This window comes from Mustelus asterias, unplaced genomic scaffold, assembly GCF_964213995.1.
Source record: "Mustelus asterias unplaced genomic scaffold, sMusAst1.hap1.1 HAP1_SCAFFOLD_4511, whole genome shotgun sequence".
Taxonomy (NCBI): domain Eukaryota; kingdom Metazoa; phylum Chordata; class Chondrichthyes; order Carcharhiniformes; family Triakidae; genus Mustelus; species Mustelus asterias.
The window spans coordinates 961-17457 of NW_027594454.1; the positions used below are offsets into that span (position 1 = coordinate 961).

Sequence of the window (16497 nt, forward strand, 5' to 3'; positions counted from 1 at the left end):
ACACGCACACTCTCTCTCACACGCACACTCTCTCTCACACGCACACTCTCTCTCACACGCACAATCTCTCACACACGCACACTCTCTCACACACGCACACTCTCTCTCACACGCACTCTCTCTCACACTCTCTCTCACACTCTCTCTCACACTCTCTCTCACACTCTCTCTCACACTCTCTCTCACACTCTCTCTCACACTTTCTCTCACACTCTCTCTCACACTCTCTCTCACACTCTCTCTCACACTCTCTCTCACACTCTCTCTCACACTCTCTCTCACACTCTCTCTCACACTCTCTCTCACACTCTCTCTCACACTCTCTCTCACACTCTCTCTCACACTCTCTCTCACACTCACACTCCTTGCGAATTCACAACTCACTTGAATCTCTTGGTGCAGGCTGCCTCTCTCTCATAATCACATTCCAGGGACAGTTCACGACTCATCACTTCGATAGCGTGTTCCGGGAACAGTCCTGTGGGGAGAAGGGGAGGTTACGGCACACATAACACTGGCCTCACCGAAGCTACACGCCCCTTTCCCCACCCCCCTCCCTGCCGAGCGGGAAAACACTGTGCTGTCTCCAGCTGTGTGACAACCTTCCTGGCGAAATATCCCAGTGCCCCCCTCTCATCAGAGGCACTTCCCTGCATCATAACCCTGACGGGGTGGGCGAAGGGAAAGGGATGGGTTGGTGTATATGCACGGGGTGGTGAGGGGTAAGGGCGGTACAATGGTTAGCACTGCCGGCTCATAGCGCCAGGGACCCGGGTTCGATTCCCGGCTCGGTTCACTGTCTGTGTGGAGTCTGCACGTTCTCCCCGTGTCTGCGTGGGTTTCCTCCGGGTGCTCCGGTTTCCTCCCACAGTCCGAAAGTTGTGTAGGTTAGGTGGATTGGCCGTGCTAAATTGCCCCTTAGTGTCCAAAGATGTGCAGGTTAGGTGGATTGGCCATGCTAAATTGCCCCTTAGTGTCCAAAGATGTGCAGGTTAGGTGGATTGGCCATGCTAAATTGTCCCTTAGTGTCCAAAGATATAGAACATAGAACAGTACAGCACTGAACAGGCCCTTCAGCCCACAATGTTGTGCCGAGCTTTATCTGAAAAAATGTGCAGGTTAGGTGGATTGGCCATGCAAAATTGCCCCTTAGTGTCCAAAGATGTGCAGGTTAGGTGGATTGGCCACGCAAAATTGCCCCTTAGTGTCCAAAGATGTGCAGGTTAGGTGGATTGGCCATGCTAAATTGCCCCTTAGTGTCCAAAGATGTGCAGGTTAGGTGGATTGGCCATGCTAAATTGCCCCTTAGTGTCCAAAGATGTGCAGGTTAGGTGGATTGGCCATGCTAAATTGCCCCTTAGTGTCCAAAGACGTGCAGGTTAGGTGGATAGGCCATGCTAAATTGCCCCTTAGTGTCCAAAGATGTGCAGGTTAGGTGGATTGGCCATGCTAAATTGCCCCTTAGTGTCCAAAGTTGTGCAGGTTAGGTGGATTGGCCATGCTAAATTGCCCCTTAGTGTCCAAAGATGTGCAGGTTAGGGGGATTAGCCATGCTAAATTGCCCCTTAGTGTCCAAAGATGTGCAGGTTAGGGGGATTGGCCATGCTAAATTGCCCCTTAGTTGTCAGGGGCTTGGCAGGGTAAACGTAGATGGGATTATGGCCTGCGTGGGATCATTGTTGGTAGGCTCGAAGGGCAGAATGGCCTCCTGGGGTTCTAGGATTCAAACGAATGAGATGGGGACACGAAGATGAAACAAGTGCTTGCCATCAGGTGGGAGAGACTTACCCGCGTGGGGGGGGAGGCTTACCCGCGTTGGGGGAGGCTTACCCGTGTTGGGGGAGACTTACCCGTGTGGGGGGAGACTTACCCGTGTGGGGGGAGACTTACCCGTGTGGGGGGAGACTTACCCGCGTGGGGGGGAGGCTTACCGGCGGGAAGAGCATTGCTCATGTTGAGAAGTGCGGTCAGGTTCCGGAGATCACTGTCAATACTCTGCACCACTCCGGGATACTGGGAAAGGAAGGAAGGATTTGATTTGATTTATTATTGTCACATGTACTGGGATACAATGAAAAGTATTGTTTCTTGCGCACTATACAGACAAAGCATACTGTTCATAGAGAAGGAAAGGAGAGAGTGCAGAATGTAGTGTTACAGTCACAGCTAGGGTGTAGAGAAAGATCAACTTAATGCGAGGTAGGTCCATTCAAAAGTCTGACAGCAGCAGGGAAGAAGCTGTTCTTGAGTCGGTTGGTGCGTGACCTCAGACTTTTGTATCTTTTTCCCGACGGAAGAAAGTGGAAGAGAGAATGTCCGGGGTGCGTGGGGTCCTTGATTATGCTGGCTGCTTTTCCCCGAGGCAGCGGGAAGTGTAGACAGAGTCAATGGATGGGAGGCTGGGTTTGAGTGATGGATTGGGCTACATTCACGACTCTTTGTAGTTTCGTGCGGCCTTGGGCAGAGCAGGAGCCCATACCAAGCTGTGATACATCCGGAAAGGATGCTTTCTATGGTGCATCTGTAAAGGTTGGTGAGAGTCGTAGCTGACATGCCAAATTTCCTTAGTCTCCTGAGAAAGTAGAGGCGTTGCTGGGCTTTCTTAACTATAGTGTCGGCATGGGGGGACCAGGACAGGTTGTTGGTGATCTGGACACCTAGAAACCCGAAGCTCTCGACCCTTTCTACTTCGTGCAGGTTAGGTGGATCGGCAATGTTAACTTGACCCTTAGTGTCAGGGGGACGAGCTAGGGGTTAGCTACGTGGGGTTGCGGGGATAGGGCCTGGGTGGGATGGTGAACGGTGCAGACTCGATGGGCCGAATGGCCTCCTTCTGGACTGTCGGGATTCTATGTTTCTGTGATCTGCTTAATTCCTCCTCACCTGGATCTTCATAGCCACTTCCCGCCCGTCTCTCAGCCTCCCCAGGTGAACCTGGCCGATGGAGGCTGCAGCAAAGGGTCGTTCCTCGAAATATTCCAGTTTCTCCCTCCAATCCGAGCCAAGCTCACTGTTCAGAGCTTTCTATTACATGGAGAAAGCAAACACATTACTCATCATCAACTCCCTCTACCCTGTCCCCATCAAACACTCCCAGGACAGGTACAGCACGGGGTTAGATACAGAGTAAAGCTCCCTCTACACTGTCACCCATCAAACACTCCCAGGACAGGTACAGCACGGGGTTAGATACAGAGTAAAGCTCCCTCTACACTGTCCCCCATCAAACACTCCCAGGACAGGTACAGCATGGGGTTAGATACAGAGTAAAGCTCCCTCTACACAGTCCCCCATCAAACACTCCCAGGACAGGTACAGCACGGGGTTAGATACAGAGTAAAGCTCCCTCTACACTGCCCTATCAAACACTCCCAGGACAGGTACAGCACGGGGTCAGATACAGAGTAAAGCTCCCTCTACACTGTCCCCATCAAACACTCCCAGGACAGGGACAGCACGGGGTTAGATACAGAGTAAAGCTCCCTCTACACTGTCCCCATCAAACACTCCCAGGACAGATACAGCACGGGGTTTTATACAGAGTAAAGCTCCCTCTACACTGTCCCCCATCAAACACTCCCAGGACAGGTACAGCACAGGGTTAGATACAGAGTAAAGCTCCCTCTACACTGTCCCCCATCAAACACTCCCAGGACAGATACAACATGGGGTTAGATACCGAGTAAAGCTCCCTCTACACTGTCCCTCATCAAACACTCCCAGGACAGCTACAGCACGGGGTTAGATACAGAGTAAAGCTCGCTCTACACTGTTCCCCATCAAACACTCCCAGGACAGGTACAGCACGGGGTTGGATACAGAGTAAAGCTCCCTCTACACTGTCCCCATCAAACACTCCCAGGACAGGTACAGCATGGGGTTAGATACAGAGTAAAGCTCCCTCTACACTGTCTCCATCAAACACTCCCAGGACAGATACAGCACGGGGTTTTATACAGAGTAAAGCTCCCTCTACACTGTCCCCCATCAAACACTCCCAGGACAGGTACAGCATGGGGTTAGATACAGAGTAAAGCTCCCTCTACACTGTCCCCATCAAACATTCCCAGGACAGATACAGCACGGGGTTTTATACAGAGTAAAGCTCCCTCTACACTGTCCCCCATCAAACACTCCCAGGACAGGTACAGCACGGGGTTAGATACAGAGTAAAGCTCCCTCTACACTGTCCCCATCAAACACTCCCAGGACAGATACAGCACGGGGTTTTATACAGAGTAAAGCTCCCTCTACACTGTCCCCCATCAAACACCCCCAGGACAGGTACAGCACGGGGTTAGATACAGAGTAAAGCTCCCTCTACACTGTCCCCCATCAAACACTCCCAGGACAGGTACAGCACGGGGTTAGATACAGAGTAAAGCTCCCTCTACACTGTCCCCCATCAAACACTCCCAGGACAGGTACAGCATGGGGTTAGATACAGAGTAAAGCTCCCTCTACACAGTCCCCCATCAAACACTCCCAGGACAGGTACAGCACGGGGTTAGATACAGAGTAAAGCTCCCTCTACACTGCCCTATCAAACACTCCCAGGACAGGTACAGCACGGGGTCAGATACAGAGTAAAGCTCCCTCTACACTGTCCCCCATCAAACACTCCCAGGACAGGTACAGCACAGGGTTAGATACAGAGTAAAGCTCCCTCTACACTGTCCCCATCAAACACCCCCAGGACAGATACAGCACGGGGTTTTATACAGAATAAAGCTCCCTCTACACTGTCCCCCATCAAACACTCCCAGGACAGGTACAGCACAGGGTTAGATACAGAGTAAAGCTCCCTCTACACTGTCCCCATCAAACACTCCCAGGACAGGGACAGCACGGGGTCAGATACAGAGTAAAGCTCCCTCTACACTGTCCCCATCAAACACTCCCAGGACAGATACAGCACGGGGTTTTATACAGAGTAAAGCTCCCTCTACACTGTCCCCCATCAAACACTCCCAGGACAGGTACAGCACAGGGTTAGATACAGAGTAAAGCTCCCTCTACACTGTCCCCCATCAAACACTCCCAGGACAGGGACAGCACGGGGTTTTATACAGAGTAAAGCTCCCTCTACACTGTCCCCCATCAAACACTCCCAGGACAGGTACAGCATGGGGTTAGATACAGAGTAAAGCTCCCTCTACACTGTCCCTATCAAACACTCCCAGGACAGATACAGCACGGGGTTTTATACAGAGTACAGCTCCCTCTACACTGTCCCCCATCAAACACTCCCAGGACAGGTACAGCACAGGGTTCGATACAGAGTAAAGCTCCCTCTCCACTGTCCCCCATCAAACACTCCCAGGACAGATACAACATGGGGTTAGATACCGAGTAAAGCTCCCTCTACACTGTCCCCATCAAACACTCCCAGGACAGATACAGCACGGGGTTTTATACAGAGTAAAGCTCCCTCTACACTGTCCCCCATCAAACACCCCCAGGACAGGTACAGCACGGGGTTAGATACAGAGTAAAGCTCCCTCTACACTGTCCCCCATCAAACACTCCCAGGACTGGTACAGCACGGGGTTAGATACAGAGTAAAGCTCCCTCTACACTGTCCCCCATCAAACACTCCCAGGACAGGTACAGCATGGGGTTAGATACAGAGTAAAGCTCCCTCTACACAGTCCCCCATCAAACACTCCCAGGACAGGTACAGCACGGGGTTAGATACAGAGTAAAGCTCCCTCTACACTGCCCTATCAAACACTCCCAGGACAGGTACAGCACGGGGTCAGATACAGAGTAAAGCTCCCTCTACACTGTCCCCCATCAAACACTCCCAGGACAGGTACAGCACAGGGTTAGATACAGAGTAAAGCTCCCTCTACACTGTCCCCATCAAACACCCCCAGGACAGATACAGCACGGGGTTTTATACAGAATAAAGCTCCCTCTACACTGTCCCCCATCAAACACTCCCAGGACAGGTACAGCACAGGGTTAGATACAGAGTAAAGCTCCCTCTACACTGTCCCCATCAAACACTCCCAGGACAGGGACAGCACGGGGTTAGATACAGAGTAAAGCTCCCTCTACACTGTCCCCATCAAACACTCCCAGGACAGATACAGCACGGGGTTTTATACAGAGTAAAGCTCCCTCTACACTGTCCCCCATCAAACACTCCCAGGACAGGTACAGCACAGGGTTAGATACAGAGTAAAGCTCCCTCTACACTGTCCCCCATCAAACACTCCCAGGACAGGGACAGCACGGGGTTTTATACAGAGTAAAGCTCCCTCTACACTGTCCCCCATCAAACACTCCCAGGACAGGTACAGCATGGGGTTAGATACAGAGTAAAGCTCCCTCTACACTGTCCCTATCAAACACTCCCAGGACAGATACAGCACGGGGTTTTATACAGAGTACAGCTCCCTCTACACTGTCCCCCATCAAACACTCCCAGGACAGGTACAGCACAGGGTTCGATACAGAGTAAAGCTCCCTCTCCACTGTCCCCCATCAAACACTCCCAGGACAGATACAACATGGGGTTAGATACCGAGTAAAGCTCCCTCTACACTGTCCCTCATCAAACACTCCCAGGACAGGTACAGCACGGGGTTGGATACAGAGTCAAGCTCCCTCTACACTGTCCCTCATCAAACACTCCCAGGACAGGTACAGCACAGGGTTAGATACAGAGTAAAGCTCCCTCTACACTGTCCCCCATCAAACACTCCCAGGACAGGGACAGCACGGGATTAGATACAGAGTAAAGCTCCCTCTACACTGTCCCCATCAAACATTCCCAGGACAGATACAGCACGGGGTTTTATACAGAGTAAAGCTCCCTCTACACTGTCCCCCATCAAACACTCCCAGGACAGGTACAGCATGGGGTTAGATACAGAGTAAAGCTCCCTCTACACTGTCTCCATCAAACACTCCCAGGACAGATACAGCACGGGGTTTTATACAGAGTAAAGCTCCCTCTACACTGTCCCCCATCAAACACTCCCAGGACAGGTACAGCATGGGGTTAGATACAGAGTAGAGCTCCCTCTACACTGTCCCCATCAAACATTCCCAGGACAGATACAGCACGGGGTTTTATACAGAGTAAAGCTCCCTCTACACTGTCCCCCATCAAACACTCCCAGGACAGGTACAGCACGGGGTTAGATACAGAGTAAAGCTCCCTCTACACTGTCCCCCATCAAACACTCCCAGGACAGGTACAGCACGGGGTTAGATACAGAGTAAAGCTCCCTCTACACTGTCCCCCATCAAACACTCCCAGGACCTGTACAGCACGGGGTTAGATACAGAGTAAAGCTCCCTCTACACTGTCCCCCATCAAACACTCCCAGGACAGGTACAGCACGGGGTTAGATACAGAGTAAAGCTCCCTCTACACTGTCCCCCATCAAACACTCCCAGGACAGGTACAGCACGGGGTTAGATACAGAGTAAAGCTCCCTCTACACTGTCCCCCATCAAACACTCCCAGGACCTGTACAGCACGGGGTTAGATACAGAGTAAAGCTCCCTCTACACTGTCCCCCATCAAACACTCCCAGGACAGGTACAGCACGGGGTTAGATACAGAGTAAAGCTCCCTCTACACTATCCCCCATCAAACACTCCCAGGACAGGTACAGCACGGGGTTAGATACAGAGTAAAGCTCCCTCTACACTATCCCCCATCAAACACTCCCAGGACAGGTACAGCACGGGGTTAGATAAGAACATAAGAACATAAGAAATAGGAGCAGGAGTAGGCCATCTAGCCCCTCGAGCCTGCCCCGCCATTCAATAAGATCATGGCTGATCTGAAGTGGATCAGTACCACTTACCCGCCTGATCCCTATAACCCTTAATTCCCTTACCGATCAGGAATCCATCTATCCGTGATTTAAACATATTCAACGAGGTAGCCTCCACCACTTCAGTGGGCAGAGAATTCCAGAGATTCACCACCCTCTGAGAGAAGAAGTTCCTCCTCAACTCTGTCCTAAACTGACCCCCCTTTATTTTGAGGCTGTGCCCTCTAGTTCTAGTTTCCTTTCTAAGTGGAAAGAATCTCTCCACCTCTACCCTATCCAGATAGAGAGTAAAGCTCATTCTTTCCAGTTTGTTCGACATTTTAATCGCTGTGTTGCACGTTCTGGGTGAGTGGGCTATTTGGGAATGGTTTAATTAATTGTACATCAGACAGAGACAGCGGTCTGTACCATCTCAATCGGGGTTGAACCCGCAGCGGGTCCTTTCCCTAGTCTGGGAGGACCTCAGTCCCAGTGGGTGTGGACCAGGGGAAGACAAGCTCTCTCTCGGGCCCCTCTGTCTGTGTCTGTGCTCCGAGCGTACCCTCCCCTGGGATGTCCCTGTTTAAATCCCAGCCCTGCCCCTCACTCTTACCAGCATCTGTCTGGTGGGCATGAAATCTGCCCCATGTCGAACCCGCTCAAATATCTTCTGTAGGGCTGGATTAATGAACGCTTCATCTGAGAGAGGGAGACAGAGACAGAGAGAGAGAGAGACAGAGAGAGAGAGAGAGAGACAGGGAGAGAGAGAGAGAGACAGGGAGAGAGAGACAGAGAGAGAGACAGGGAGAGAGAGACAGGGAGAGAGAGAGACAGAGAGAGCGAGACAGAGAGAGCGAGACAGAGAGAGAGAGAAAGACAGACAGAGACAGAGAGAGAGAGACAGGGAGAGAGACAGAGAGAGAGAGAGAGACAGGGAGAGAGAGAAACAGAGACAGAGAGAGAGAGAGACAGAGAGAGACAGGGAGAGAGAGAAACAGAGACAGAGAGAGAGAGAGACAGAGAGAGACAGAGAGAGACAGGGAGAGACAGGGAGAGACAGAGAAAGAGACAGAGAGAGAGACAGAGAGAGAGACAGAGAGAGAGACAGAGAGAGAGACAGAGGCAGACAGAGAGCGACAGAGAGAGACAGAGAGAGACAGAGAGAGACACACAGATAGAGAGAGAGAGACACACACACACAGGGACAGGGAGGGGGAGAGAGAGAGACACAGAGAGAGAGAGAGAGACAGATAGAGAGACAGAGAGAGAGAGACACACACACACACACACACACACACACAGAGACAGAGAGAGACAGAGAAGGAGAGAGAGGGGGAGAGAGACAGAGAGGTAGAGAAAGAGAGAGGGAGAGGGACGGCGAGAGGGACGGCGAGAGGGACGGAGAGAGGGACGGAGAGAGGGACGGAGAGAGGGACGGAGAGAGGGACGGAGAGAGGGGCGGAGAGAGGGGCGGAGAGGGGCGGAGAGAGGGGCGGAGAGAGGGGCGAAGAGAGGGACGGAGAGAGGGACGGAGAGAGGGACGGAGAGAGGGACGGAGAGAGGGACAGAGAGAGGGACAGAGAGAGGGACAGAGAGAGGGACAGAGAGATGGAGAGATAGAGAGAGAGATAGATTTAGAGACAGAGAGGGAGAGATAGATTTAGAGACAGAGAGGGACAGAGACATCGAGAAAGAGAGCAAGGTAGAGAAAGAGAGACAGAGCGAGAGAACCGGATTAATCCAGAGCATAGTTGTCATAAAAGCAGAGATTCAACCAATCAACAAACCCCCTCACCCCCACCCAACTCCCAATTCTGTGACGGCTCAACGGCTCTGAGCGAACCAGGTCAACAACATATCACAGCACCTTCACCAGGCCTGGAGTGAGGGAGGCCTTCACCAGGCCTGGAGTGAGGAAGGCCAGGCCACGCCTGGAGTGAGGGAGGCCTCGCCAGGCCTGGGGTGAGGGAGGCCTTCACCAGGCCTGGAGTGAGGGAGGCCTTCACCAGGCCTGGGGTGAGGGAGGCCTTCACCAGGCCTGGGGTGAGGGAGGCCTCGCCAGGCCTGGAGTGAGGAAGGCCAGGCCAGGCCTGGAGTGAGGGAGGCCACGCCAGGCCTGGAGTGAGGGAGGCCTTCACCAGGCCTGGGGTGAGGGAGGCCTTCACCAGGCCTGGAGTGAGGAAGGCCAGGCCAGGCCTGGAGTGAGGGAGGCCTCGCCAGGCCTGGAGTGAGGGAGGCCTTCACCAGGAATGGGGTGAGGGAGGCCTTCACCAGGCCTGGAGTGAGGGAGCCTCACCAGTCCTGGAGTGAGGGAGGCCTTCACCAGGCCTGGAGTGAGGGAGGCCTTGCAAAGCCTGAAGTGAGGGAACCCTACACCAGGCCTGGAGTGAGGGAGGCCTGCACCAGGAATTGAGTGATGGAGGTCTCGCCAGGAATGGAGTGAGGGAGGCCTAGACCAGGAATGGAGTGAGGGAGGTCTCGCCAGGAATGGAGTGAGGGCGGCCTCGCTGGACCTGAGGCAGGGAGGCCTCACCAGGAATGGAGTGAGGGAGGCTTAGACCAGGAATGGAGTGAGGTAGGCCTCGCCGGAACAGAGGCAGGGAGGCCTTACATCTTCTCTCTAACTGGCTGGGTCCCAGTTCAGTTTCTGGTCAATGGTAACCCCAGGATGATGGTTGTTGGAGGGGCGGGAGGGTGAGTCGGGGGGGGAGGGGCGGGGGGGGGGGGTGGTGAATGGTAATGCCATTGAATGTCACACACACACACTCTCTCTTGTTGGAGAAGGTCATTGCCTGGCGCTTGTTCAATGCGAAAGCCCTCGGAGGCCAGAGAAACCCTACCTTGAATGCTCAACATCTGTCCGACTTTCAGGGCCGCCCCTCTGACCTTACAGAGTGTGTTGACAATCCTTTCCGCATTTGCCTCTGACAGGATTGTCCTAGAATCCAGCAACACCACCCCTAGATTAACAGAGCGGCAGGTTAGAGCGATGTACACAGCCTGAACACACTCACACCTCAAGGGCGCTTTGCAGAAATTCGATAGTTAGAAATAAGCAACTTACATCGATATATTGTGACGATATGTCTGCCTTAAAGAATGTACTTGTGCAATGTTTCTCCTGAAGGGACTGTTTTAGACTTCAGCTCTGGTTACGGTGCCAATGTGTCTACATATGACAGCCCACTGATACTGCAGAAGGTCAGTTACCTCTAATTACTGGCGTTTTGTTTTAATCTGGGCCTTAGTGTTTCGTTAAGTTTAAGTTTATTTATTAGTTTCACAAGTAGGCTTAGAGTCATAGAGGTTTACAGCATGGAAACAGGCCCTTCGGCCCAACTTGTCCATACCGCTCTTTTTTTAAAACCTCTAAACTAATCTCAATTGCCTGCATTTGGCCCATATCCCTCTATACCCATCGTACCCATGTAACTATCTAAATGCTTTTTAAAAGACAAAATTGTACCCGCCTCTACTACTACCTCTGGCAGCTCGTTCCAGACACTCACCACCCTCTGTGTGAAAAAATTGCCCCTCTGGACACTTTTGTATCTCTCCCCTCTCACCTTAAACCTATGCCCTCTAGTTTTAGACTCCCCTACCTTTGGGAAAAGATGTTGACTATCTAGCTGATCTGTGCCCCTCATTATTTTATAGACCTCTATAAGATCACCCCTCAGCCTCCTACGCTCCAGAGAAAAAAGTCCCAGTCTATCCAGCCTCTCCTTATAACTCAATCCATCAAGTCCCCGTAGCATCCATTTCTGCACTCTTTCTAGTTTAATAATATTCTTTCTGTAATAGGGTGACGAGCGAGCGATGGTGATATAGTGGTGAGCATAGCCTTCCAAAGACTTGACCCGGGTTCGATTCCTGGCTATCGCATTGAGAATGGATTTAGATCCTGACCCACGGCCTCTTGTGTTTGGGGCAAGGTTTGAAGGAGATGTACGAGACAGATTTTTTACACAGAGGGTGGTGGATGCCTGGAACTCGCTGCCGGGGGAGGTAGCGGAAGTGGATACGATCGTGACTTTTAAGGGTTGTCTTGACAAATACATGAATAGGATGGGAATAGAGGGATACGGTCCCCGGAAGTGTAGGGGGTTTTAGTTCAGTCGGGGCAGCATGGTCGGTGCAGGCTTGGAGGGCCGAAGGGCCTGTTCCTGTGCTGTAATTTTCTTTGTTCTTTGTTCAGTTTACATTAACACTGCAATGAAGTTACTGTGAAAATCCCCTAGTCGCCCACACTCCGGCACCTGTTCGGGTAACACTGAGGGAGAATTTAGCACGGCCAATGCACCCGAACCAGCACATCTTTCGGACTGTGGGAGGAAACCGGAGCACCCGGAGGAAACCCACGCAGACACGGGGGAGAACGTGCAGGCTCCACACGGACAGTGACCTGAACAGGAATCGAACCCGGGTCCCTGGCACTATGAGGCAGCAGCACTAACCACTGTGCTTAGAGAGTTTTTTAAAAAATGCAGGTGCATATAGAGAACTCAGACTGAAACATTATATCAAAGGCCAAATAGCAGGGTTACCTTGGTAATAGGCTTCAGACATTTGACTGTTTGAATTTTGCCCAATCAGGTTAAATCAGGGGCTTAACTACCAACAACCTATTAGATTTGAAACTGACGTTTTGGTAACCCGAGAACCTATCAAATTGTCGGGGACGTGGATAGGTCATCACAAGGTATAAGAGAACAGGCAGTGGGACAAATTCTCCACTCCATTCTCCACTCCACCTGACGAAGGAGCAACGGTCCGAAAGCTAGTGGCATTTGCTACCCAAACAAACCTGTTGGACTTTAACCTGGTGTTGTTAAACTTCTTACTTAGTGGGACAAAAAGCAGAGAGACAGCCACTGCCCTCTACCACAGCTCAAAGCCTCATCTGAACAGCAAAGGCACCAGAAGAAGACAAGAGGTTCCAGAGAGAGGAAATCAACAGAGACCAGAAGATTCTGGAAGATAAAACCTGGTTGTAATTTAGAGAGTGACTAAAAATTCTATTTTTTTTGTTAGTAAGTGGAAATAGTATTTATCTAAACAGCATTCCATTAGAACCTTGTTTTATTGGGTTTGTTAATAGTTTAGTTAACCTGTTCACTGTTCGTTAGAGGAATAAAGTGTTACTTGTTGCTTTTCCAGAGTCTCGGGTGGTAGTTTTGATTTAACCATTAGAAGTTGCTGAAGCGCAGATATTACCCCATCTCACACTCACTCTAACAGATTATGGAGGGAGGTACTTCTCTCTGACTGGTTAGGTGTTAGTTCTCAGGGAGGGGCTCAACCTCTCATTCATAACAGAAGGGACTGTTATAGACTTCAGCCCTGATCACGGTGCCAATGTGTCTACAGCTGGCCGCCCACCCACTGACACTGCAGAAGGTTAGTTGTTCCCGGTGACTGGAGTGTTTGTTTCAATCTGACGCCTCAGTGTTTCGCTAAGTTTAAGTTACTTATCAGTGTCACGAGCAGGCTGACATTAACACTGCAATGAAGTTACTGTGAAAATCCCCTAGTCGCCACACTCCGGCGCCTGTTCGGGTACACTGAGGGAGAAGTTAGCACCTAACCCGCACATCTTTGGACACTAAGGGGTAATTTAGCATGGCCAATCCACCTAACCTGCACATCTTTGGACACCAAGGGGCAATTTAGCATGGCCAATCCACCTAACCTACACATTTTTAGACACTAAGGGGCAATTTAGCATGGCCAATCCACCTAACCTACACATCTTTGGCACGAAGAGGCAATTTAGCATGGCCAATCCACCTAACCTGCACATCTTTGGACACGAAGAGGCAATTTAGCATGGCCAATCCACCTAACCTGCACATCTTTGGACACTAAGGGGCAATTTAGCATGGCCAATCCCCCTAACCTGCATATCTTTGGACACTAAGGGGCAATTTAGCATGGCCAATCCACCTAACCTGCACATCTTTGGACACTAAGGGGCAATTTAGCATGGCCAATCCCCCTAACCTGCACATCTTTGGACACTAAGGGGCAATTTAGCCTGGCCAATCCCCCTAACCTACAGATCTTTGGACTGTGGGACGAAACCGGAGCACCCGGAGGAAACCCACGCAGACACGGGGGGAACGTGCAGACTCTGCACAGACAGTGACCCAAGGCCGGGAATCGAACCCAGGTCCCTGGTGCTGTGAGGCAGCAGTGCTAAACAAACTTCAGAGTGTTTTGGTGCAGAGGGATCTGGGTGTCCTAGTGCATGAATCGCAGAGAGTTAGTACGCAGGTACAGCAGGTAATTGGGATGGCAAATAGAATCGTGGCATTTTCTGTGAAAGGAACAGAGTATGAAAGGAGGGAGGTGTTGCTGCGACTGTACAAAGCATTAGTGAGCCCGCACTTGGCTGGCAGTGCCACACTCGCACGGCAGTGCCACACTCACCTCGTGCCCGGTTCTCAGCACTCAATGACTTTCTGGTGGCTTCCAGCAGTGTTCCGAATCCAACTCTGATGGCCAGTCCTGGGGGGAGTCATTTGCAGAGATGCAGTTTAGAACTGAGGGCAACAGACACCCAACCCCTATCGACCGCCCCACACACTCTCACATACTCAGACGCTCGCTCCCTCACTCCCTCCCTGGCTTCCTCCCTCGCTCGCTCTCCCTGGCACCCTCCCCTCGCTCCCTGGCACCCTTGCTCACTCCCTGGCACCCTCCCCTCGCTCCCTGGCACCCTCGCTCGCTCCCTGGCACCCTCCCTCGCTCCCTGGCACCCTCCCCTCGCTCCCTGGCACCCTCCCCTCGCTCCCTGGCACCCTCGCTCACTCCCTGGCACCCTCCCCTCACTCCCTGGCACCCTCCCTCGCTCCCTGGCACCCTCCCCCACTCCCTGGCACCCTCCCCTCGCTCCCTGGCACCCTCGCTCACTCCCTGGCACCCTCGCTCGCTCCCTGGCACCCTCGCTCACTCCCTGGCACCCTCGCTTACTCCCTGGCACCCTCGCTCACTCCCTGGCACCCTCCCTTGCTCCCTCCCTGGCACCCTACCTTGCTCGCTCCCTGGCTCCCTCCCTCGCTCCCTGGCACCCTCCCTCGCTCCCTGGCACCCTCCCTCGCTCCCTGGCACCCTCCCTCGCTCCCTGGCACCCTCCCCTCGCTCCCTGGCACCCTCCCCTCGCTCCCTGGCACCCTCGCTCGCTCCCTGGCACCCTCCCTCGCTCCCTGGCACCCTCCCTCGCTCCCTGGCACCCTCCCCTCGCTCCCTGGCACCCTCCCCTCGCTCCCTGGCACCATCGCTCGCTCCCTGGCACCCTCCCCTCGCTCCCTGGCACCCTCGCTCGCTCCCTGGCACCCTCGCTCACTCCCTGGCACCCTCGCTTGCTCCCTCCCTGGCACCCTACCTTGCTCGCTCCCTGGCTCCCTCCCTCGCTCCCTGGCACCCTCCCTCGCTCCCTGGCACCCTCCCTCGCTCCCTGGCACCCTCCCTCGCTCCCTGGCACCCTCCCTCGCTCCCTGGCACCCTCCCTCGCTCCCTGGCTGCCTTGCTCCCTCTCTCGCTCCCTCACTCTCCCTCTCTCTCGCACGACACTCAAACCTGGAACACCTAGATAACAAGGACACCTATGTCAGACTCCTATTTATTGACGACAGCTCAGCCTTCAACACCATTATTCCCACGAAACGCATCTCCAAACTCCGTGGCCTGGGTCTCGGCACCTCCCTCTGTGACTGGATCCTGAACTTCCTAACTCACAGACCACAATCAGTAAGGATTGGCAACAACACCTCCTCCACGATTATCCTCAACACCGGTGTTCCACAAGGCTGTGTTCTCAGCCCCCTACTATACTCCTGATACACCAAATGTGGCCAAATTCCCCTCCAACTCGATTTTCAGGTTTGTTGATGACACCACCGTAGTGGATCGGAACTCAAACAATGACGAGACAGAGTACAGGAATGAGATAGAGAATCTGGTGAACTGGTGCGGCAACAATAATCTCTCCCTCAATGTCAACAAAATGAAGGAGATTGTCATCGACTTCAGGAAGCGTAAAGGAGAACATGCCCCTGTCTACATCAACGGGGATGGAGTAGAAAGGGTCGCGAGCTTCAAGTTTCTAGGGGGCCAGATCACCAACAACCTGTCCTGGTCCCCCCACGCCGACACTATAGTTAAGAAAGCCCCACCAACGCCTCTCCTTTAAGGAAATTTGGCATGTCAGCTACGACTCTCACCAACTTTTACAGATGCACCATAGAAAGCATCCTTTCCGAATGTATCACAGCTTGGTCTGGGGCTCCTGCTCTGCCCAAGACCGCAAGAAACTACAAAGGGTCGTGAATGTAGCCCAGTCCATCACGCAAACCAGCCTCCCATCCATTGACTCTGTCTACACTTCCCGCTGCCTCGGGGAAAAGCAGCCAGCATAATCAAGGACCCCCACGCACCCCGGACATTCTCTCTTCCACCTTCTTCCGTCGGGAAAAAGATACAAAAGTCTGAGGTCACGCACCGACCGACTCAAGAACAGCTTCTTCCCTGCTGCTGTCAGACTTTTGAATGGACCTACCTTATGTTAACCTGATCTTTCTCTACACCCCTAGCTATAACTGTAACACTACATTCTGCACCCTCTCCTTTCCTTCTCTATGAACGGTATGCTTTCATAGAATCCCTACAGTGCAGAAAGAGGCCGTTTGGCCCATCGAGTCTGCACCGACCACAATCC

At 52.7% G+C, this 16497-nt stretch overlaps 1 protein-coding gene across 1 annotated transcript; it reads right to left on the minus strand.

Moving 5' to 3' along the window:
- Positions 1-384: 384 nt before the first annotated feature.
- On the minus strand, positions 385-14288 carry LOC144491125 (atypical kinase COQ8A, mitochondrial-like; the record flags this gene model as incomplete). Its single annotated transcript, XM_078208803.1, has 6 exons — positions 385-478; positions 1932-2013; positions 2884-3024; positions 8392-8477; positions 10619-10738; positions 14211-14288. Coding segments are annotated over 6 exons (601 nt in total), but the record flags the coding sequence as incomplete, so codon positions are not given.
- Between the last annotated feature and the right edge of the window lie 2209 nt (positions 14289-16497).